At 41.5% G+C, this 24,039-nt stretch overlaps 1 protein-coding gene across 1 annotated transcript in view; it reads left to right on the top strand.

Moving 5' to 3' along the window:
• The window catches only part of LOC132833499 (regulating synaptic membrane exocytosis protein 1-like), a 786,224-nt gene that overhangs the window by 401,496 nt on the left and 360,689 nt on the right, over window positions 1-24,039 (top strand). The window contains exon 5 of the mRNA XM_060851848.1: window positions 1,064-1,905. Within this exon, the coding sequence (XP_060707831.1) occupies window positions 1,064-1,905 (842 nt within the window). The remainder of the gene's footprint in view (window positions 1-1,063; window positions 1,906-24,039) is intronic.

The raw sequence follows: 24,039 nt of genomic DNA, 5'->3' as shown, positions 1-24,039 counted from the left end.
CATTCTCCCCATATTTGTGCGGGTTTACTCAGGTTTCCTTCCACAATCCAAAGAAGTGCAGGTTAGGTGAGTAGGGTAGGGCCCAATAAATCCATACCGACCCTCCAAAGGGTGACCTATTCCCCTACCCTGTTATTCTCCATTTACCACTGACTTATGCACCTCACAACACATCCCTGAAAACTGCAGGCAATTTAGCATAGCAAATTCACCTAACCTGCACATCTTTGCACTATAGGAGGAAACCGGGGCACCTGGAGGAAACCCACAGAGACGCAGGGAGAATGTTCAAACTCCATACAGACAGTCACCCGAGACTGGAATCGAACCTGTGTCCATGGTGCTGTGAGGCAGCAGTGATAACCACTATACCGCCCAAACGGGGTGACATCAGGAATAATTATAGGAGAGTGGGTCTGGGTGGGTTACTTTTCAGAGGGTCAGTGTGGACTTGTTGGGCTGAAAGGCCTGTTTCCACACTGTAGAGATTCTATTCTATAATTCTTTCCATTTTGGAGAATGCACCCCACAGAGGCCCAGGTTAATACTCTGGCAACTTGGGTTTGAATCTCACTGTGGCAGTTGGTCGAATTTAAATTCAGTTCAAGAATCTGAAATTGAATGTTTGTCTCACTGACGATGACCATGAAATGATCAAAGCATATCTGGTTCTCTGAAGTCCTTCACAAATAGAAATCTATTGTCCTTACCTGGTCGAGCCTACATTTATTACAGACCGACAATAATGTGATTGACTCTTAACTGCGCTCTGCAATAGCCACTAGACAATTTGGGAAGGACAATAAATGTTGGTCTTTACTTCCATGGCTTTGTAGGAATTATTGGTTTTGTTTCAAAAAATTGAATTGATTGATATTTTAATATAAACGTGATTTAATTTATATACTAGTTTCTTACGTTGGCATTATTATCAAAGGCACACACATCACTAGCGTGTTTTGCTTGTTATTGACTTTATTTCGCCTTTCACAGTCCCAACTTTACTATAAAAACGAACACTTGGTGCACAATAATGACACATTATTAATGATTTTCTTCACAGGAAGAAGAGTTCATTGGTTTCAGAACAGAATGGAAAAGGACTCAAGGGTGAACGGAAACACGGACCAAAGCCATCCTCTCAGCAAGCTGACAGGCCAGCTGATGAACGAGAGCATCATAGGGAGCAGCAAGAAAGTCGGCGCTTAGAGAAAGGTCGTTCGCAGGACTATCAGGATATGGATGTGAAAATAGAGGGGGAAACAATAGCTGATGAGGTAAAACAAAAGATTGAGGAGGAGTATCAGAATCAATATAAGAGTGACCCTAACCTGGCAAGGTGTCCTGTTAAACCTCAATTGGAGGAACAACAGATGCGTATGCATGCTAAAGTGTCAAGAGCACGGCATGAAAGAAGGCACAGCGATGTATCTGTACTTCAAACTGATGCAGAGGAAGGTCAGGGAGTAGAGGATCTCTTGCCAAGAAGGACTCAACTGGGGACTCAAGAACGGAAATACCCTATTGAGAAGACTGCAGATGTACAAATAGCGGTTTCAAGACAGCTGCATTTGAGCAGTCAGAGCCCCCCAACATCGAAGAGGAGCTCAGTTCCTGCAGAACACTTGGAGGTGAAGGATTACGATGCCCACAAGCACCTGGATCCCAGCTCTGCTGTCATTCGAACAAAGCGAGAGAGGAATGAAACCATGCTGAGGAATGATTCACTCAGTTCAGACCAGTCAGAATCCATTCGACCACCTCCACCAAAACCACATCGAATGAAAAAGGTTGGAAAAAAAAGACAAATGTCAGTCAGTAGCTCTGAGGAAGAAGGAGCATCTACCCCAGAATACACTAGCTGTGAAGATGTGGAAATTGAAAGTGAAAGTGTTAGTGAGAAAGGTAAGGGTTGACACTTTCTATCAGCTTTAATATTGCCTCTGTGAATATATATGTAGTCATCAAATCAAACCTGGATGCCAGGAAAAATCTCATTCCATCAATGGTAGCAAATATACTGCGACAAACACTGAGACTGATAAATCAGGATAAATATTTGGAGTTAAACAGTTGGATAACTAAACTAGGTGAGATGAAGCCAAGGTAAATACTGGGACAGATAAATGGGACACATAAACTGGGCTGAACAGTGACATAGATAAACCAACATAAATAATTGCAATGACATAATGGTAATATAACTGTTGATGCAGAGCTATGTGCTGCTGATTAAACTTGGAATCCCACCATATCAGATGGTGAAATTTGAATTTAATAAAAAAGTGAAAGAAATTAAGAAAAATAGTAGATATATAACCACTGTTAATTGTTGTAAAAACCCATCTGGTTCGCTAATGTTCTTTAGGTAAATAAATCTACCATTCTTTCCCAGTCTAGTCTACATGTAATTCAGAACCACAGCAATGCATTTAACTCTCAATGATTAGGAATGGGCACTAAAGGCAATGCGCACAACCTAGGAACAAATTAAAGTTTAATACTAGGACAGAGACATCAGGATAAACATAGGGACAGATAGACAGACATGAGTACTGGGATTAACACTGGGGAACAAACATCAGGATGATGGGTAAGGCGATAGTGTAGTGGTATGATCACAAGATAATTAATCCAGATTTGTTCTGGAAAATGTTCTGGGGAATCATAGCAGATGGTAGAACTTGAATTCATTTTTTGTTTTAAAAATCTGGAATCCACTGATGACCATGTCAATCTGTGTGGTTCACTCATGCCCTTCAGGGAAGGAAATCTGCCATTCTCACCTGGTCTGGCTGACACATGACACCAGATCCACAAGAATATGGTTGAGGCTCAGTTGCCCTCTGAAATGGCCTAGCTAGCCATTCAGTTGTACCAATCATGGCAGTCTCGAAGAAATGAAATGAGATGGATCACCTGGCAACGATCAAGGCAGCAGAAAATATAACGGCAGAAACAACCCTGTCAACCTGCAAAGTCCTCCTTACTAGCATCTGTGGGCAATGCCAACATTTGGAGCGCTGTCAAACAGACTAGACAAGTAAAGCCTGACATTGTCTGTCAGATATGATTCCGTGAGACTCCACCATTAGCATCCCTGAATATGTCCTCTCCCACTCGAAGGACAGACCCAGCAGATGTGGCCACACATTGCTATACAGTCAGAAGAGAGTTGCCCTAGGAGATCTCATGGCTCCTGACTCCATGAAGTGTCATGGTTTCAGGTTAAATGTGGGTAAGAAAACCCCCTGCTGGTAATGGCATACTGTTCTCTCTCAGCTGCTGAACTGGTACTCCTCCATGTTGAGCAACACTTAGAGAGGATGGGGGATTTCAGTGTCCATCACCAGAAGTGGCTCATCAGCAGTACTAATGATCGAGTTGCTCAGGTCGTAAAAGACATAGCTGCTAGACTTGGTCTGCGACCCAGTGGTGACCTGGGTTTGAATCAAACCACGGTAGTTGGTGGAACTTGAATTCAATTTTTCAAACAATCTAGAATTAAGAATCTACTGATGACCATGTCAATTGTCAGAAAACCCATCTGGTTCATTAATGTTCTTCAGGGAAAGAAGTCTGCCATCCTTACCTGGTCTGGCCTACATGTGACTCCAGACTGACAACAATGTGGTTGACTCTCAATTGCCCTCTGAAATAGCCTAACATGCCATTCATTTGTACTAATTGCTACAAGGTCACAAAGAAATGAAACTGGACGGATAACCAAGCATTGACCTTGGCACCGGAAAAGACAATGGTAAACAGCCCTGTCGATCCTGCAAAGTCCTCCTCATTCATATCTGCAGGCTAGCACCACAATTGGGAGAGCTGTCTCACTGACTATTCAAGCCAAAACATAGTCATACTTTTGGAATCAAACCTTACAGACAATGTCACAGACACCACCATCACCCTCATCAGCAGGTCTGATGCAATAGAGATGGTGTTGCCCAAGAGTCGTCAACATTGACACCCAAGCCCATGACATCTCGTGGCTTCAAGTTAAACCCTGGCAAGGAAATCTCCTGTTGATTACCATGTGCCATCCTCCCTCAGCTGATTAATTGGTACTCTTCCACGTTGAACAACACTTAAAGGAAGCACTGAGCATGGCAAGGGCACAAAGTGTACTCTGAACGGGGAATTCAATGTCCACCACCAAACATGGCTCAGCAGTAGTACTATTGATCAAGCTGATCTGGTGCTAAAGGACATAACTGCTAGACTGGGTCTGAGGCAGGCAGGTGGTGAGGGAACCAGTAAGAGGGAAAAACATACTTGACCTCACCCTGAAGAATTTGCAGATGCATCTGTCCATGACATCATCAGTAAGAGCATCTACAGCACAGTCTTTGTGCAGATGAACTCCCACCTTCACATTGAGAATAACCTTCATCATGTTTAAACTAAATTCTCTACAGTGTAGAAACTGACCCTTCGGCCCAACCAGTCTACACTGACCCTCCGAAGAGTAACCCACTCAGACCCATTTCCCGCTAACTAATGCACCTAACACTTTGGGCAACTTAGTGTGGCCAATTCACCTGGCCTGCACATCTTTGCACTGTGGGAGGAAACCGGAGCACCCGGAGGAAACCCCACGCAAACATGAGGAGAATGTGCAAACTAAACACAGTCACCCAAGGCTGGAATCGAATCTGGGACCCTGGTGCTGTGAGGCAGCAGTGCTAACCACTGAGTCACCGTGCCACACCATATTGTGGGGCAGTATTACTGTGCTAAATGGAACAGACTTCGAACAGATCTAGCAACTCAAGATCGGGCATCCATGAGGTGCTGTTGGCCATCAGCAGCAGAATTGTACTCTAACACAATGTGTAACCTCACAGACTGGCATATCTCCCACTTGGCTATTCCCATCAAGCAAGGAGATCAGCCTTGGTTCAATGAAGAATGCAGGAAGGCATGCAAGGAGCAGCACCAGGCATATCAGAAGATGAGGTGCCAACTTGGTGAAACAGGGCTACATGCATATCGAACAGCAGAAGTAAAAATGACAGACAGAGCTAAGCAATGCCACAACCAAAGGATCAGATCTCAGCTCTGCAGTCCTGCCATAGCCAGTCGTGAATGGTGGTGGACAATTAAATAAGATACTGGAGGAGAAGGCTCCACAAACATCCCCATCCTCAATGATGAAAGAGTCCCAGTACATCAGTGCAAAATATAAGGCGGAAGCTTTTGCAGCAATCTTCAGTCAGATGTGCCATGTAGATGATCCATTCGGCCTCTTCCATTGATCCCCAGCATTGCAGATGTCATTCTTCAGCCAATTTTATTCACTGTCCATGATATCAAGAAATGATTGTAGGCACTGGATACTGCAAAGATTGATGGCCCTGACAATATTCTGGCAATGCCCCATCCCCTAGCCAGTTTGTTCCAGTACAGTTACAACACTGACTTCCACAAACAGTTACTTCCACAATGTGGAAAATTGCCCACGTATGTCCTGTACATGGAAGACAGAACAAATCCAACTCAGCCATTTACCACTCCATCGGTCTACTGTTGATCATCAGTAAAGTGATGAAAGATGTCATCAACAGGGCTATCAAGCAGCTCCTGTTCAGCAATAACCCGCGCAGTGAGGCACAGTTTGGGTTCTGCAGGCTACTCAGCTCCAGACATCATTATAACATTGGTTCAGACATTGACAGAAGACCTGAATTCCTGAGGTGAGAGTGACAGCCCTTGAAAGCAAGGGTGTATTCAACTAAGTTTGGCATTATGGAGCTTTAGGAGAAAGTGAGGACTGCAGATGCTGGAGATCAGAGCTGAAAATGTGTTGCTGGAAAAGTGCAGCAGGTCAGACAGCATCCAAGGAGCAGGAGAATCAACGTTTCGGGCATGAGCCCTTCTTCAGGAACCATCATAGCAGGTAGATTGCAGTGGTTCAAGCAGGCAGGTCACCCCAGGATGGGCAATAAAGCTGACCAGCCAGCTATGATGTTCATTATGGAGCTCTAGCAAAACTAGAATAATGGGTGTCATGGGGAAAACTCGCAACTGGTTAGATTACTACCTGACACAAAGGCAGATGGTTGTGGATATCGGAGGTCCGTCATCTCAGCTCCAAGACATCTCTGCAAGAGTTCCTCAGGGTGGTATCCTAGGCTCAACCATCTTCAGCTGCTTCATCAATGACCTTCCCTCAGTCATAAGGTTAGATGTAGAGATGTTTGCACAATGTTCAGCACCATTTGCACTTCACAGACACTGAAGCAGTCTGTGTCCAAATGCAACAAGATCTGGACAATATCCAGGCTGAAAAGTGGCAAGTAACATTTGCACCACACAAATAACAGGCCATGACCATCACCAACAAGAGTCAACCTAACCACTGCCACTTCATATTCAATAGTGATTACCAAATTACCATAAGTGAATCCCCCACTGTCAACATCTTGAGAGTTATCGTTGATCAGAAACTCAGTTGGAATCACCACATAAATGCAGTGGCTATAAGAGCAGATCGGAGGTTAGGAATACTGTGACAAGAAAGTCACCTCTTGATACTCCAAAACCTGTCCACTATCGACCAGGCACAAGTTAGGAGTATGATGGCTTACTCCCCACTTACTTGGATGAGTGCAGCTTTAGCAATATTCAAGAAGCTTGACACCATCCAGGACAAAGCAGCCCACTTGATTAGTACTGCAAGCACAAGCATCCACTTTTTCCACCGCCAATGCTCAGTAGCAGTAGTGTGCACTATCCACAAGATGCACTGCGGATATTCACCAAAGATCCTGAGACAGCACCTTCCAAACTCATGACCACTTCCAACTAGAAAGACAAGAGCAGGAGATATATGGAAACATGTCATGTTCAAGTTCCCTTCCAATCTACTCACCATCCTCACTTGGAAATATATTGCCATTCCTTCACTGTCGCTGGGTCAACATCCTGGAATTACTAATAACATTATGGAGCAATCCACAGTAGGTGGATTGCAGTGGTTCAAGAAGGCAGCTCACCCCGGGATGGGCAATAAAGCTGACCAGCCAGCTATGATCACATCCCACAAAAATGAATAAATAAACAAAAAACAAGGGATAAACTTCAAACCGATCTTGAAACTCAAAACTGGCCATCCATGACATGTTGTCAGCCATCAACAGCAGTAGAATTGCACTCCAGCGCAATCTGTAACCTGATCGCCCAACAATATCCCCTACTCAACCACTACCATCAAGCCAGGAGCTCAACCCTGGTTCAATGAAGAATGCAGGAGGACATGCCAGGAACAGCATCAGTCATACCTGAAAATAAGGTGTGAACCTGGTGAAGCCATCAGACAGGACTATTTGCATGCCAAACAGCATAAGCAGCAAGTGATAGACAAAGCTAAGCAATCTCACAACCAGCAGATCAGATCTAAGCTTTGCGGTCCTGTCACATCCATTTGTGAGTAGTCATGGATGATTAAACAACTCACTGGAGGAGGAGGCTCTACAAATATCCACTTTGGCAATGATGAAAGAGCTCCAGCTCATCAGTGCAAAAGATAAGGCTAAAGCTTTTGTAGTAATCTTCAGCCGGAAATGCCATGTGTGTGATTCATCTCAGCCTCCTCCACTGGTTCCAACCATTACAGATGCCAGCCTTCAGCAATTTAATTCACTTTACGTGATATCAAGGAAGAATGGGAGACTCTGCAAACTGCAAAGGCTAGGGGCCCTGACAACATTCTGGCAATAATACTGAAGACTTGTGCTCCAGAACTTGCTGCTCCACTAGCCAAGCTGCTCCAGTACCGTTACAACACTGGCACCTAACTGACAATGTGGAAAATTGCCCAAGTATTGGGAAAATATTGTCCTGCACCTAAAAGCAGGACAAATCCAACCCAGCCATTTACTGCACCACCACTCTACTCTTGATGATCAGTAAAGTGATGGAAGTTTTCATTAACTGTGATATCGAGCAGCACATGTTCAGCAATAACCTGCTCAGTGACACCGAGTTTGGGTTCCACCTGGACCACTCAGTTCCAGACCTCAATCAATCTTGGTATGAACTTGAACAATAGAGCTCAATTTCAGAGGTGAGGTGAGATCAAAGCTGCATTCAACCTAGTTGTTATCAAGGGGCCCTAGCAAAACTGGAATGGATAGGTACTGGGGGCAAAATCTGCGATGCTTGAGGTGATACCCGAAGAAAAAGGAAGATTTTTGTGGTTTTAAATTAGATCAGTGTGGAAACAGGCCATTTGGCCCAACAAGTCTACACCAACCCTCCGAAGAGTAACCCACCCACACCCATTACCCTACCCTACAATTTCCCCCTGACTAATGGACCTAACACTACAGGCAATTTAACATGACCAATTCAACTGGCACATCTTTGGACTGTGGGAGGAAACCCACGCAGGCACAGGAAGAATGTGTAAACTCTACACAGACAGTCGCTCCAGGCAGGAATCAAACCCGAGTCCCTGGTGCTGTAAGGCAGCAATGCTGACCACTGAGCCACCGTGCCACCCCAAATTGGAGGTCAGTTTATTCAAGGTCAGTCATCTCAGCTACAGGACATGATTGCTGGAGTTCCTCAGGGCAGTGCCCTAGGCCCAAACATCCTCAGCTGTTTCATAGACCTCATAGATCCCAAACAGTGTGGAAACAGACCATCCACACCAGTCCTCCAAACAGCATCCCACCCAGACCTGATCTCCACCCTATCCTCTGCATTTCCCATAGCTAATCCACCTAACCTGCACACCTTTGTGCTGTAGGACTAAACCGGAGTGCCAGAGGAAAAAAGGGAGAGAATGCACATACTCTACACCAGTCAGCCAAAGCTGGAATTGAACTCTGGTCCCTGGTGCTGTGGTCATAAGTTTAAAAGTGGGAGTGATCACATACTGAAGTAGCCCATTTCCAAATGCAACAAGATCTGGACAATTTCCAGGCTTAGGCTGATAGGTGGCAAATAACATTTGTGACACACAAATGCTAGACTATGACCACTACTAATAAGAGTCAATCTAACCATCACTTATTGACATTCAATAGTGTTACCTTCGCTGAATCTCCCATCATCAACATCCTAGGTTTATCATTGACGAGAAACTCAATTAGACTCGCCACATAAACACAGTGGTGACACTAGCAGGTCAGAGTCTAGGAATAATATGGCAGATAACTCATCTCCTGACTCCCCAGGCCTGTCCACCATCTAAAAGGCACAAATCAGGGATGTGATAGAATACTCTCTACACGCTTGAATGAGTGCAGACCCAACAACATTCAGGAAGCTTGACACAATCCAGGACAAAGCAATGCTTCATTGATATAATTCCCACAAGCATCAGTTCCTTCCACCACTAATGCTCAGTAGCAGTAGTGTGTATTATCTACAAGATGCACTGCAAAAATTCAGCAAAGATCCTCAAATAGCACCTTCCATGACCACTTCCATCTAGAAAGTCAAGAGAAGCAGACATATGGAAAAATCACTACCTTCAAGTTCTCCACCAACCCAATTACCATGCTGACTTGGAAGTAAATTACTATTCCTGCACTGTGACTGAATCAAAATCTTTGAATTCCCTCCCTAATGGATTATGGGTCAACCCACTGCAGTGGCTCAAGAAGGCAGCTGATTACCACGTTCTCAAGGAATGGTCAATAAATGTCAGTCAACCAGCCCACATCCTACAAATGAATTTTTTTTTAAAACTACTGGAATTTTCATAGGGACAGATTCACTGGGATTAACACAGGGGCAGAAACATTGGGATAGACATTGGCAAGTCATGGTGCAACTGTACAAGATTTTATTCAAGCCACATTTGGAGTGCTGAAGAGGTTTACCAGAATGTTACCTGGATTGGAGTGTATTAGCTATTAGGAGAAGTTGGACAAACTTTGATTGTTTTTGCGAGAGCTTCAGAGGCTGAGGAGCTACCTGATAGAAATATATAAAATTATGAGAGGCACAGATGGGGTAGAACTGTCAAATACAAAGGGGCATATGTTTAAGGTGAGAGGGGGAAACTTTAAAGGACTTGTGCGAGGGAAGTAGGTGCCTGGAACAGGCCGCCAGCTGAGGTGGTAGAAGCAGATATGAAAGCAAAGTTTAAGAGGCATATAGACAGACACGAGTACAGGCAGCAAACAGAGGAATATGGACCACGTGGAGACAGATAGGATTAGTTTAAAATAGCAATGTAATCCACACATTCATGGTGAGCGAAAGGACCTCTTCCAGTACAAAATAAAATTCTGAATCTGAAAGTTAAATTAAGGAATAAATCAATTGAAATTGTCTTTGGGACAGAAAAAATCTTTAATAAGGCAAACATTTCATCCTTTGTTAGTGTTGACTAAACCTACATATTATGATTATTTAGGTATTGGACAGTTTTTTCATTTTATGTGACACTGTAAATAGTACAATATAATAGTTATGATTATGAGTTTGGAAACAGACTAGTTTTTTTTCTTTTGACTATATTTGAAATTACTAAATTTTACTAAATTACTAAAAATGTTAAATAAATATAATTTGCTTCCCTGTTAAAGGTAATGTTTAATCATAGGTAAAAGGACAGACAAATTACCTACTCCAAATTACTGGCAGAATTCTCTTGACCTAGTTTTGGGATGGAATGTCCCAATGAGGCACAGTGAATTCCCATCAAATATTCCCTCCCTCCTGGAAGCATGACTTTGAAGGTGTCAGGGCAAGTTCAGAATGCTGTCTGTGATTCTAGCTTTGTTGTAGAGGTAGTGTATGACACCAAGGCAGCTATGCTACTAACTGTTACATATTGTTGGCTTAGCCTCAGCTGGAGTATTGTGTTTTATTCTGCAAATCATTTTTGAAAGAATGACAAGGCTTTAAAGAGATTGCAGAAGAGATTTCCCAGAATGAGGGATTTAGCTTTGTGGAGGCTTGAGTGGAGATTGTCACAGCTTAACTGTGATGAGTGCACCAAAAATAGTGCACACTATTGAACAAGTCTCCAGAAAATGTATAAAATCCCAATGATACTACCATAATGAACTATTTTCCTCCCTGATTACTGCTACTAGCAATTCCTTGCAGTCTTCTTAAGTACCTTAAAACAGTAAATCTATTTATTGTAGCACACTTAACTACTGCCTTCAGAAAATTGTGGATCTGTGGAATTCTTTATTGCAGAGGAATGTTCAGGCTGGATATTAAGTATATTTCAGGCTGAAATAAACAGATTTTTAATCAGTAATGGAATAAACAATTATGGGGGATACAGCAGGGAGGAGAGTTCAGAATAATCAGATCAACTATGATCTCATTGAATGGTGGAACACTGTCGATGGGCTGTTCTTATGGTCTAACTTTGTCAAGAACAGTGAAAGAAGGATTTCTAATTTAAGTAACTTCAACTATATCCCTTCAAAACCCCAAACTACATTTGATCACAATTAAGACAGATAAAAGGCAAAATTTAAACAAATATTATGGGTGGTAACAAAATTCCCAGGATGAAATTTTCAAACCACAAGATTGAAAGTTATTTTTCTTTCCATTTTTAATATATTACTCTTTCAGTAAAGAGGAAATCTGGCAAATAGTTCTAACCCCTGCATTGTTGGTAGATCATAAGAACAGTAATAACCCATTCAGTTCCTGGAGCCTGATTAGAACAGATTTGCATTTTAACTCCATTTATACAGCTTGGTTTTGTAACTATTAATGCCATTTCCTGACAAAAGGTTTTCAATTTCAATTTTTCATAATTCTTTTTACTTTTGTAATGATGAGATGTTATTGTCCGTGACATGGCGGTCATCCTTCAATTCAGTGGTTGATCAAGTGAACTGTGGTCTTTTGATCAATCAATTCTTTCTTTTAAGCTTAAATGGATTTTCTGTCTTTTCTGCATACACAGAGGAGAGAGAGAGAAAGAAATGGTTGCTATTGTCTGCAGGCTCTATTGCAGTTGGCATTGATAGCACTTAGATAAAAACAATGACTGCAGATGCTGGAAACCAGATTCTGGATTAGTGGTGCTAGAAAAGCACAGCAGTTCAGGCAGCATTCGAGGAGCAGTAAAATCGACGTTTCGGGTAGGGCTTTTGCCCGAAACATCGATCTTACTGCTCCTTGGATGCTGCCTGAATTGCTGTGCTTTTCCAGCACCACTGATAGCATTTAATACTCTGCATCTCAAATAATCAAAGGCTGTTGCCAAGCACAATTTCCTTCACTTAGTGCTTAGTGCTCTCCAGTCTCAAATTCTCCCTTTGTCTGCCTCCAAAAAGCAATATTCTATTGTACAGCTCAACAATATGCTTTACAGTTTTCAAGTTGGAAAACTCTTCTGTTTTTTCACTAATCAATGTTCCAAAAAATGGAAAAAAATGCGGCTTTTCATATTGCTGTTTTGAAAGCAACAGAGCATTACTTTGGGCATGTTGAATTCATGAAACACTTTATTTAAGTAAATAAGTGAAACTGATTCTAGTGGCAGAAAGCCATGAGATGCTGATTAAGATGATTAGCAAAAACAAATGTAGGCAATTTGACAACTTGGGGAAAAAACGCAGTGTGTTTCTCTGATCTAACATGTACCATGTGAGTGTGTGTGACAGCAAGTTCAATTATAACTTTCAAAATGGGAACTTGACAAATATTTGAAGTGAAGAAATGTACAGGCCATGTGGAAAGGAATTGGATAATTATTTCGCACAGTCAGCACAAAGAAGTAAATGTTTTCCTTTTGTGCTTCCTCATTCTGTAAAAGTGCAACTAGGCTTTGAGCGGTCAAGTCAGAAGTTACATGTATCAGTATTGGCTTAATTGTAGCATATACTCTATATCAGTGGAGATATTTCATTGCATTATTGAGGGAGTTCTTTCTTATTAAAGAAGGCCATCTTTCAGGAGATGGATTAAATGGAGGCTGTATCTACCTGTAGGAGTCGGTCTGAAAGATGCCAGGACACAATGGAATTCTTGTGTTGTACTGTCTGGATTGACTTTGTAATGATATTTCAAAAGGAGCAGGGTAGTTCTGATGGGATGCTCATCAATATTTTCCCTTGACAATACCACCTGAAACAGATCAATTTGTTGATTGTCTTATTGCTAGTTTTTGGAACCTCACAACAGCAGGTTCACTGATACATTTTCCTACAGATCCAAATTAACTATACTTCAAAATCATCAATTGGCTCAGATGGTTTTCCTTTTCGCATTATTAATGTAAACATGAATTTTACCTTTTTATGAGAATCTTCTCGTCATGCAAATAATAATTAATATAATAAGCTCTATTTAAGATGTATACACTTTATGCTGTGATGATCATTTATGTTCAGTGCAAAGCTAATATGCATCGTTATATATTAGAAAACATTTTGAAGGGGTGTACATTCTTTCCAACGTATTGCTTCTTTTTATCAATAATTGGTGATGTAACTGGTGAAATTAACCTGTGGGTTATCACTCATTCAAAGATTAGGAGTAAGGAATATGGATTAATTTTTATTTTTTTAAACTACTACAACATTCATCACTTCCAACTTTCGGTCTTCAACAACAAGTAACAGGCAAGTGGCATCTGTGCTAGGGTAATAGCCCATATATTAGTTTTCTTGACCTGTACTCACCCAAAATACAGACTAACACTGCTGAAATGTCTTGATATGGTCTTGTAATTTTTTGTCTCAAGACTATCAGCTCTTATTATTGGTCTGTCTATCTCAGATTCAGGGTCGAGTGTGTGTTACTGGAAAAGCACAGCTGGTGAGGCAGTACCCGAGGAGCAGGATAATTGACATTTCAGGTATAAACCCTTCACCAGGAATTAACTTTCTCCTAGTTGATCAAGCATCTGCAATCCACACTTTCTCCGATCTCAGATTCACAAAGATATATTGTATTTACTTCAAAATAACTTGTGTTTTTTTCAGTAATAAGCTTGATAAAGCTGATGATTCTTCAAATCGAAATCATAGAATAGAATTAAAGAATCCTTACAGAGCAGATAGAGGCCATTTGACCCAAGGAGTCTGCACTGACACTCCAAAGAGAATCCCACCTAGATTCACCCCTCCCACACCCCAACCCCAACCCCACAACACTATATTTACCATGGTAAATCCACCTAGCCTACACATCCCCGGACATTAGGGTTAATACAGCATGGAGAAAGTGAGGACTGCAGATGCTGGAGTTCTGATGAAGAGCTTACGCTCAAAACCTCGACTCTCCTGCTCCTTGCGTGCTGCCTGACTGGCTGTGCTCTTCCAGCACCACATTTTTTGACGCATGGTCAATTCATCTAATCTGCACATCTTTGTACTTGGGAGGAAAAGGATTACCTGGACAAAACCCACACATACATATGGAGGACTTGCAAATTCCACACAGACATTCACCCAAAGGTAGAATCAAATCTGGAACCCTAGTGCAGTGAGGCAGCAGTATTTCAATGTGCCATCCTCGGTTGTGATACAGTGCATTATCTTTCACCATTTCTGCCACTTACAATCAGACCCCACTTCCAGAGATATATTTCACTCCCCACCCCTGTCAGCATTCCACAGAGACCATTCCCTCATGACTCCCTTGTTAGGTCCACCATCCCCCACCCCAGCAACCCACCCTCCACTCTCGGCACCTTTCCTTGCTGCCACAAAGGTGTAAAACTGATGCCCACATCTCCCCCTTCACCTCTGTCCAAAGTTCCAAAGGATCCTTCTACATCCGGCAGAGTTTTTCCTGCACATCCAAGCATCTCATCTACAGTGTCAGTTGCTCTCGATGTGGTCTCCTGTACATTGGGGAGACAGGACACTAACTCACGGAACATTTCAGGGAACATCTCTGGGATGCATGCCCCAAAAAACCCCACCGCTCTGTGGTTGACACTTCAACTCCCCCTCTCACTCCTCCAAGGACATGCAACTCTGGGTCTCCTACCCCACCCAATCCAATACCACCTGAAGCCTGGATGAAGAATGCATCATCTTCTGCCTTGGTGGCCCTCCAACCACATTGCATCAATGTCAACTGCACCTGTTTCCTCATCTCCCCTTGCCCCATCTCATCCCAGATCCAAACCTCCAACTCGGCACCACTCTCTTGAACTGTCCTACCTGTCCATCTTCCTTCCCACCTATTTGCTCCAACCTCCTCTCTGACCTATCACCATCATCCCCTTCACCTACATCTACATATTGCCTTCCCAGCTACCTGACCCCACCCTCTAATTTATCTCTCATCACACACACACACACACACACACACACACACACACACCCCTGAGGAATGGCTTATGCCCAAAATGTCAATTCTCCTGCTCTGTGGATGCTGCCTGAGCTGCTGTGCTTTTCCAGTGCCACATTTCCAGACTCTGATCTCCAACATCTGCCGTCCTCACTTTCTACTATCTAGCCTCTCCTCATAACTGAGACTTTTCATTCCAGGCAACGGCCTGATGAGTCTCCTCTGGACCCTGTCCAGTGGAAACACTTCCTTCCAATAGTGTGGTGATCAGAAGAATACTTAGCGTTCCATCAGTGGCCTAACCAATGTTTTATAAAGTTATAACAAGACTTCCTTGCTCTGTTGTTATATGCTCCACTAATGAAGGCAAGTATCCAGCATGCATACTCATCACACTGTTTGCCTGAGCTGACATCTTCAAGGATCTGTGGACTTGTACACTAAGGTCCCTTTGTTCCTTATTACTCCCTAGGGAACAATGTTTGTCCTCCCCTTATTAGACTTCCCAAAATGCATCAGTTCATACTTATCAGGATTAAAGTTGCATGTGCCATTGCTCTGCCTGCTTTAGCAACTGATAAATTTCAACCTCCTCACTATCAAGAAAACCAACAATTTTCATGTCATCCACTATTTGTACCTTCTACATTGCATCAAAGTCATTAAGTATATAGCAAATAGTAAGGGGTTCAGCACCACCAGTCACAGATTTCCAAAACATTCCTCGACCATCATCCCTTTCCTCCCATATTTAAGTCAATTTTGGATCCAGTTCACAAACTTCCCTTGGTTCCCATGCACTCTTACCTTTTGGACCGACCTTCCATGTCAGATATTGCCAAAGGCCTTAGTGAAGTCCAATTCCAACTGATAATCTCTCAAGCCAAATGATCTTATGCAGGACGCAGCTTAACCACAGCATTCCATGCTCTCCTCCATTTAAAAAGCTTGCTGTATTCATTTCCACATAAAGCAAGAATTCAAAAGGCAAAAGAAAACCAAAGAAATACGAGTGAACTGAAGAAGAGTCATAGAACAAAGATCAGTACATTACAGGAACGGGCCCTTTGGTCCACAGTGTTGTGCTGAACATGATTCCAAATTAAACTAAATCCCTTCTGCCTGCCCTTGGCCCATATCCCTTCATACCTTGCATATTCATGTGTTTATTATATAAAAGTCCCTTAAAAGCCCCTGTCATCTACCACCACCCCTGTTCCAGACTCCTACACCTCTCTGTTGAAAAAAGCTTGGCCTTTTCACCTTCTTTGAACTTTCCTTCTCTCATCTTAAATGCATGCCCCCTAGTATTAGGCATTTCAGCTCTGGGAAAAATATTCTGATCAAGAACCCTATCAGTACATCTCACAATTTTATAGACTTCTATTGTGTCTCACCTCAGCCTCCGCCATTCCAGAGAAAATAACCCAAGTTTTTTCTGGCCTGAGAGCGCATACCCTCTAATCCATGCAACTTTCTGGTAAACCTCTTCTGAACCCTCTCAAAAACCTCCACATCCTTCCTGTAATGTGGTGACCAAACTCTTATGAAGCTGCAACATGACATCCTGACACTTGTACTCAATTCCCGAACAATAAAGGCAAGTATGCCATATGCCTTCTTTACGAACCTATCTACTTATGTACCGCTTTCAAGGAGCTCTGCACTTGAACCCCAAAATCCCTGTGTACATCAATGTTGTTCAGAGTCCTACTATTAACTATACATCTTTCCTGTAACATTTGATCTCCCAAAGTGGAACACCTCACATTTAGGCAGATTAAACTCCATCTGCCATTTCTCTGTCCGTATCTGCACAATGATCTGTATCCCACTGTATCTTTTGACAACCTTCTAGATTATCCACAACTCCTTTGTGTCATCTGCAAGTTTACTAATCCACCTATCTACATTTTCATCTGAGTCAATTATATACAGACCTCCAGCTAGAAAAACACTGTTCCTCCACTTCCCTCTGCCTTCTATGGGCAAGCTAATTCTGCATTCAAGCAGCCAATTCATCATGGATGCCATGTATCTTAATCTTCTGTATGAGCCTACCATGAGGGATTTTGTCAAAAGCATTACTAACATCCATGGAGACAATGTCTACTGCTCTACCTTCATTGGTTACCTTTATCACCTCCTTAAAAAATGTTAACAAATTGGGAAGAATGACTTGCCCCACACAAAGTGATACTGACTGTTCCTAATTAGGTCATGCTTTTCAAAATGAGTGCAAATCTTATCCCTATCATTGGACCGGACAAGTTAATTCTGTTTTCTCTCCATAGATGCTGTTAGACCTGCTGAATTTTTTTGCAATTTCCAGCAAATATGAACAACAATTTATTGAAAGCTTTTTGCTTGCCTGTCTTTTCTTGCCACTTGTTTCAGCAGTAGATATCCGATGATGTCGTTTAGTGTCGTAGAACATAGAACAGCACAGCACAAGAACAGGCCGTTTGCCCACCATGTCTATGCCAATCATAATGCAATTCTAAATTAATCCCATCTGCCTGCACATAGTGTGTATCCTTGTATTCCCTGCCTGTTCATTTGTCTGTCTAAATGCATGTTAAACATCGTTATTGTATCTGCTTCTACCACCTCCCCTGGCAGCTGCCACCCTCTGTGTAAATTGACTTTCCCCATAAATGTTCCACATAGAGCCACAGAGTCATAGAGTCTTACACAGAAACAGACCCTTTGGTCCAACCAGTCCATGTCAAACATAATTCCAAATGAATCTAGTCCTACCCTGCCTACTGCTAGCCCATATTCCTCCAAATTTTTCCCATTATCCAAATGTCTTTTAAACATTGTAATTGTACCCATTTTCACAAGGTTATCAGGAAGTTCATTTTACATGTGAACCACACTGTGTAAAAAAAACCTCCCCCTCATGGCTTTTTTAAATCTCTCTTCTCTCCATTAAAAATATGTCCCCTAGACTTGAAATTCCCCATTCTAGGGAAAAGATAACTACCATTAACTTTATCGATACCCCTCATTACTTTGTAAACTTCTATAAGGTCACCTCTCAACTTCGTACACTTCTGTGAAAAAAGTCCCAGCTTTTGATTAAATCTGAAATCTTCCATAACCGGCAACATCCTGGTAAATTACTTATAAACCCTTTCTAGCTTAATAATATCCTTCCTATAACTGGGCAACCAGTACTTCATCTCATAGAAGTGTGGAAACAGGCCATTTGACCAAGAAGTCCAACTCTCCAAAGAGCATCCCATCCAGACTGACCCTCCCCACCCCACCGACACTCCACACTCTATCACTTGAACCCTGCAATTCCCATGGCTAATTTACCTAATCTATACCTCCCTAGACTCTACAGGCAATGTAGGGTTGCCAATTCACCTGACCTGCATATCTTTGGAGTGTGCAAGGAAACCCAAGCACCCAGAAACCAACGAAGACACTGAGAGAATGTGCAAACTTCACACAGTCGCCCAAGGCTAGAATCAAGCCCAGGTACCTAGCACTGAGGCAACAGAGCTAACCACTGAGCAACTGTGCCACTCCTTTAAACTTTTCCCCACTAGCCTTAAACCATTGACTCATAATTGACATTTCCACCCTGGGAAAAAGACTCCAACTATCCATCCTATTTATGCCTCTCATAATTTTATATACTTCTTTCAGGTCAGCCCTCAACCTGGATTGAGGCCAGTCTGAAAGACAGAAACCTTTCTTTGAGAATATAGTTTATTGATTAAATTGTGTTACTTTCTTTTCTATATCTAGAAGTGCTGTCACACTTTTTTCCACCATCAATCACTCATGGTATATTTCATCTATTATCCACTACTATTAAATCACCTATGTTTCCAACAAATGAATTTATATGCAAAACCCAATAAGGGTAATACATCAACCAAAGTTGATGGTAAAAGTAGGGAAAGAGGGAGAAATCATGAGGCAGACAAGAAAGAGAAGGCACTGCAACACCCACTATTGCCAAGTACTCAGCATTACTTTTACCATATACCTAAAAGCGGTCTTCCACACAAACTGAGCAATTCTTTTTCCATTCACCAAATTACATTGTTTTTTTCATCTGTTAACTATCTACACAGTGCTTTAGTTCCTTCCCAAGACCAGTCCTACCTGTTCCTTCTTTATGTCTATGTATTTTAGTCAGCTAGCTCCAAATATGTGCTTAACAACTTGCTATTATCAACATCCAGTACCACTGGCAACTCCTCAGAAATGGAAGGAGTCCATGTCCATATGTAGCAAGAGCTGCACAATTTTCAGCTTTGAGCTGATAAGTGACAAGTAACATTCAGTACATGAATGTGTCAGGCAATGTCTATTGCTAACAAAAAATAATCGAACCATATTTTCTTGATGAACTGTGGCATCATTGTTGCTGAATCACTCACAAAGAATGCCCTGGGAGTTAGCAATGACCAGAAATTAAATTGGGCCAACTGTAACAATACTGCGCAGGAGAGCAGATCAGAGGTCGGAAATGCTGCAACAAATACCTCACCTCCTGCCTCCCCAATGTTCATCCACTATTTGTAACATAAGAACCTAAGAAATAGGAGCAGCAGTAGGCCTTTGAGCCTGCTGCACGATTCAGTAAAGTCATTGTTGATCTGATTGTGGTGTTAATTCCACTTTTCTTTGCCTCCTTTAATCCTTGAATTGTCTTCTTTATACATCAACAATCTGCCTAGTTCAGCCATAAAATAGTCAATGTTACTTTTACAGTAGAAATGAACACAAAATCAAGTCTGAGCAACTGGTGTTTGGATAAATAACTCAGACTGTATTGAAACATATACTGAAGACAATAAATGCTGGAGATCACAGTGGGTTGGAGCTCTGATAAAGAGTCATCTAGACTCAATACATTACCTTGCTGTCCATGGATACATTCTGCCATGTGATCTCCTGCATTTGTCATCTTCTGTACAGATTCCAGCATCTGCATTAATTTGTTCCTACATGATGTATTGAAACATGTGCTCAAAATGGAAGATACTACAAAGCATAGTTGCCATGAATTTCAAGGAGGTCTTTTTGGACCAAGCATCTTGAATACTTTGAACAAATTACCAGTAAATCCAAGAGGGAACTCAGGAGAAATTGTTTTACCCAAACAGTGGGCAGGAGATGGATTCTAAAGCAAATGGAACAGGGTCGACAAACTTAAAAGAGAGGTTGATGGGCATAAGGTCAGAGACGAATTGGAGGCTTATGAATAGTGTTGGCATTCCCTCAAAGTAGTATCAGTCTTCCAGTGCCGAAACAGAAGTCATTAACCTCAATGATCTTCTTCTACCGGAGTCACGAGATCATGACCAAAAGTGAGAATGCAGTCCAATTTCCATTCAGTACCAGCCTAGGAAGTCTGTATCCATTTAGAATGGAGCTCTCACTGTCTCAATTCAGAGCATCATGAAGTGAAACTTAGATCTGAGATCTGCCGTGTTTAATGCATGGAAGCACAGAGTTAATACAACCATATTCTTAATAGGGTCCCTTTTCCATTGAGAATGAACATCAGCAAAGTTGGACACTATTTTCTGCCGGTTAAAATGTGTGGGAAATTCTGAGGAATGTGCTTGTTGCTTTTCCGACATTAACCACAGGCAGGCCATGATTCCTGCAGGCTAGACCCTTTAGTACAATTCAAACTTCTGTACTAAGCCATTCAGAGTTGAAAGGGCTGCTTGTATGAACTGACACTTCAAAATCTATGACTGAATCATGTTTGAATTCATTATTCATTGAACATGCAATTAGAAACTAATAACATGTAAAATGAGGATATTCAATACTCTGTAAATGCCCAGCAAGAAGTAAAAATCCCATGTAGTCAAACCTGAGAGTCTGTGCAATTAATGTGAAATCCATGAAGCATTGCCATGTAGTATAGCAGTTAGATCCCAGTGGTGGATGCACAAATCTAACGGGGAATCATTGATTTATTTCTGAATTGTATTTGCTTTGTATTCACCTGCTTTACGTAAGATGCAAATGAATGCATGTAGCATTAAGAAACAACCTGTCTTGTCTGAAAAAGGGAGCTTTGGTGGGTTGTTTATTTTGAGAATTGATGGATGGTTGCATTCTTTAAACCTTAAAAAATGAAGAATAACCCTTTTATATACTTGCAAATGGTACCCAATTATATGCTTGGAGAAAATTACGTACTTCAAAAGTTTGAAGAAAGCCAGTTTATTTTCCCTTCAGAAATTGCTTTTCAGCAGTGACTTTAAATAATTAGCTAGAGACTATGCCTCCTGCAAACAAGCGAAAGCTCCCTATGAAGAAGATTGAGAAACAGGATTTTGATCACAAAAAACATTTCAGCAAAACCTGTGGACAGAGACCATTGGGCAGCCTTCTCAGTCAGAGAATCATAGAATTCCTACAGTGTGGAAGCAGTCATCTCCTTTGCCCATTTTTTTTTAATCTGTCATTGTTTCTCTGTGTGTGCGTGTAAAAGTAGGAATGCATGGAATGGTGTTACAGTTTTAGCTAGTGGAATTGTATGCCCGGTGAGGTATGACGAGTTCAGAATGAAGGTATAAGCTTAATAGGCATTATTTGTACTTAACCATACCTTATTTTCTGGCTTTTCATGATTCTGTGAGGTCTGAGTCAGCTAACTTTGAAGGTGAATTGGCCATGCTAAATTGCACATAGTGCTAGGTGCATTAGTCAGGGGTAAATATAAGGTAGGGGAATGGGTCTGGGTGAGTTACTGTCTGCAGGGTCGGTGTGGATTTGTTGGGCTGATGGGCCTGTTTCCAAACTGTAGGGAATCTAATCTGTTTCCTTTTGCTGCCAGGATGCTTGCCCTGGGTGTGATAGCTTCAGGGAACAGGAGCCATTAGAACAGTTTCATCCCTAGTTTGCTTTCCTGTACATGCTTTGCAAGAAATCAAACAGAATGTGGGTATAAAGACAAAAGTAAAATTAGTTTGTGCCTTCATTGCTCATTTGGTAAGAGGTCATTGAACCTGGCATTGAAACTGATTGAGGAAAAGAGCAGATTCAGTGAAAGTGATGTTTACTTGTTTGTATGCCAAAGTTCTTAATTAATCATGCTGGTGATTGCACAAGATTATGTGGTTTGGTTATATAATGAGATATGGATGAAATATAGCCAGGAATATTTAATATTTAATGACATTTCTGATACAAATATGCTGCAATGTTAAGAAGGGAACTTGTGACATTAATTCATTTTTACTTAGAAAATATTCACTGGATGGTTTTAATGTGAATTTATTTGGCTTCAGTTGAGGAATAGAGAGGGAGTTGTTACATGGTAGATAGTTTTATTGAGTTCCAAACTGTAAGTTGCAGAACAAATACAAAACAGATGTGCTTTGCTGCAGTTGTAGAGGGCCATGGTGAGACTACACTTGGTGTACTCTGTGCAGTTTTCAACTCCTTTTCTGAGGAAGTATGTTATAGGTTACGGTTATGGAGGGAGTGTAGCAAAGGTTTATCAGACTGATTCCTGGGGTGGCAGGATTACATGAGGAGAGTCTGGGTCAGTTAGGACGATGTTCACTGAGTTTTAGAAAAATGAGGGGATTGGGGAAAATCTCACCTTATGGAAATCTATGAAATTTTAACAGGGTAAGACATTGTAAATGCAGAAAGGATATTCCCAATGATCTGGGAATCAGAACCAAGGATGACAGTTTTAGAATGTGGAGTAAGCCATTTAGGATTGAGATGAGAAGAAATTTCATCACTCAGAGTGATGAGTGTATGGAATTTTCTGAAAAGCATTTGAGGTCAAAACATTAAATGTTTTCACGAAGGAATTAGATATGGAGATCTGATAGTTTCTCACTATCTTGTTCACAGCCCCAAGCTGGTCAACAACCATAAATACAGAAAATAAACAGACATATTCTTTAAACTCCCCATTTTGAAGGTAGGGAAACAAATATATTAATTACTATGTTTCTGCTTAACCCCAATATACACGTGTGAAATGTGCTAATAGTAAACCTTTCTCCACACATTTCTATGGAAAGCCATTTGTATTCTACATAAACAAGGACTTCTTTGTCATCTACATAACAGTATAATAATCGGTTAGTCTTCTCTAAATGCATACTAGGATAAATCAATTAACAGCATACAATTGGATTATCTTCCATAAGTATAACATGCCAATTTTTTTATCATTGCATAAAAGAGAACATTTTTCTCTTAGAAATTAATCGGATATCTTTTGCTAGTATATAAGAGGCTTCAGGTCAAGGGTGTGCATGGGCCCCAGTTATACCTGACTCTATGGAGTATGTTCCAGTTCATGTTTGAGCCTAATCCATTCCCCCACTCACAACTCTTTCTCTGTTATATCAATGCCATTATTGGTGCTATTTATCCCTCTCGTCCAGAATTGGAAAAGTGTGTCTATTTTGCTTTCAACTTCCACACCTCTCTCACCTTTACCTGGTCCATCTCTGGCTCCTTTCCGTTCCTTGATATCTGTTTCCATTTCTGTGGATAGGCTGACCACCAATATGCACTATAAGCCCACCAACTCCCACAGTTACCTAAACTATATAGCCCTCACACCCTGCTTCCTGTAAAGACTCTTCCATTTTCCCATTTCCTCCATATCCGTTGCATCTGTTCTGATGACGACAACTTCAACAAGGGGGGCCTCAAAAATGTTTACCTCTTTCTCAACTTAGTTAAAAATCACACAACACCAGGTTATAATTCAACAGTTTCGGAGCACTGCTTCTTCATCAGGCAAACAACCACTTGATAAAAGAG

This window comes from Hemiscyllium ocellatum, chromosome 3 (genome assembly GCF_020745735.1).
Source record: "Hemiscyllium ocellatum isolate sHemOce1 chromosome 3, sHemOce1.pat.X.cur, whole genome shotgun sequence".
NCBI lineage: Eukaryota > Metazoa > Chordata > Chondrichthyes > Orectolobiformes > Hemiscylliidae > Hemiscyllium > Hemiscyllium ocellatum.
Note: the sequence above shows the minus strand (reverse complement) of the source record. Positions and strands in the feature narration are given on the sequence as shown.